We start from the raw sequence: 1,752 nt of genomic DNA on the forward strand, positions 1-1,752 counted from the left end.
CTCTTCACTTCTGTGGTGGAATACTCATTCATTTGCCTCCCACAGCTCCAATACCCACTGCACTGCCAGGTGAAGGGCTCTAAGGCGTCCCTCCCAACACTCTGCGCTGCTGTTAACTGGGAACCAGACATTCTACCCATCGTTTGCCACCCAAGGGCAGCTGGCAAGTGTCTTGTGATTCCCTCGCGCACCCCTCCGACAGCAAGAAGCTTATCCCGAGGAAGCAGGAGGAAACATATCTTTGGAATACTTTAAAAAGAGTTATTTAAAAGCAGATAAAGACTGACATATTCCATCTTAACACGTTGCTCATTTCCATACGGCATAAAGCTTTTGGGGTAGCAGCACCTCACAGGTGTGAACTGCAGCCTCAGGCCGACGAGAAGCAGAATGACCCTTACTTAACGACAAACTTTCCCAGGCCAGAACCTTATTGAAACAGAAATAAATACACAGAAGCAACGTGCCAGTGAGGTTAAAGATTTTGTTAAGGAATACAATCACACGAACTGGATTAAAAAAAAAAAAACTGCATTCCAAAGATTCTCCTGAAAATAGGAGAGGAGCATGCTCTCCGCAAGCATTAGTAAAGTGGGGTGTACTGTTAGAATTGCGGATGATAATCACTCATCAGGAGGTGGCACAGCTGATATTTAGCTCGTGTACTTGTGGTGTCAGGTATAATGTAATTAATACACTCTGCTTCTGCAAACTGCACCCCACACTAGAGAACGTCACGACGGGTCGTTACTGCTCAAGCTCTGCTGCAGCTTCTCAGACCATTTCCTTACGTCATGACCATCCCTGGCTTAGCCAACCCAGAGAGAGCACAGCTTTGTATTTTTCTACTCTACAGCATGAAACAATGATCCTTTTTTTTTCCACTAGAGATGCTGAAAACACTCCAGCCAGTATAAAAATGCTGCCCCCACAGTCTTGGGCAGCAGCGAAGCCATGAGCACTACTGGTCCTCAGCAAGCTAGAGGCTGGTTTAATCGTCGGCAGCAGCAGCCACCTTTGCTGCACGTTGGCATCCCGCTAAGGTAAGCGGTATTTATTGCTTTTTTGGCAGAGAAAAAGAAATGAGTGTCTGTTGTATAGAATCACAGAATGGTTTGGCTTGGAAGGGATCTTAAAGATCATCTAGTTCCAACCCCCCTGCCATGGGCAGGGACATCTTCCGCTAGACCAGGTACCTGCTCTTCCCGGTCTGTTTCCATGACTCCTGGCTCTTTCTACAGAGCCATTCTGCAGCCTGCACTCTCTGAGCACAGATTTACAGATAAGAGCCCAACTGTTATCTTACATAACAAAAAGTATATTCCTACACCTTCTTACATCACTCCCGCAACCACAAAGAAAGAAAGAAGTGCAGCAATCCCACAATCCCGGCAAACAGACCTGGGAGTCCCATTAAGGCTACTTCTCCCTGCACAGGCAATAAGCAGGGGGCACGGAGCCCCGTACCGCGGACAAGCAATGTTGGGGCCACTCGTCGCACAGCCGCCCCCCAGTCGCCCGGCCAGGTGTCCCGCTTACCTTGTCCAGCAGCTCCTCGTCCAGCCGCCTGTAGTCGTTATTCCAGACCAGGACGTGCAGGGGAAACGCGCTGCTGGCCCTGCCAGGGGAACTCATCATGCCACACACCTGCAGGAGCGGGGGAAGCAGGGCGCCCACCCTCACTGGTCCCCCCTCTCTTTATTCTGGAGACCCCAGATGACTCGAGCCTTGACCCCTCAGGCTTCTCCCCTC

The 1,752-nt window shown here is 50.1% G+C and overlaps 1 protein-coding gene across 1 annotated transcript in view; it reads right to left on the bottom strand.

The window, feature by feature from the left end:
* The window catches only part of ANKRD13A (ankyrin repeat domain 13A), a 12,405-nt gene extending 10,767 nt beyond the window's left edge, over positions 1-1,638 (bottom strand). Inside the window, exon 1 of the mRNA XM_010150544.1 lies at positions 1,540-1,638. Coding sequence (XP_010148846.1) covers positions 1,540-1,638 — 99 coding nt within the window. The remainder of the gene's footprint in view (positions 1-1,539) is intronic.
* Between the last annotated feature and the right edge of the window lie 114 nt (positions 1,639-1,752).

Source organism: Eurypyga helias, unplaced genomic scaffold, assembly GCF_000690775.1.
Source record: "Eurypyga helias isolate BGI_N326 unplaced genomic scaffold, ASM69077v1 scaffold11224, whole genome shotgun sequence".
Classification (NCBI taxonomy): Eukaryota; Metazoa; Chordata; class Aves; order Eurypygiformes; family Eurypygidae; genus Eurypyga; species Eurypyga helias.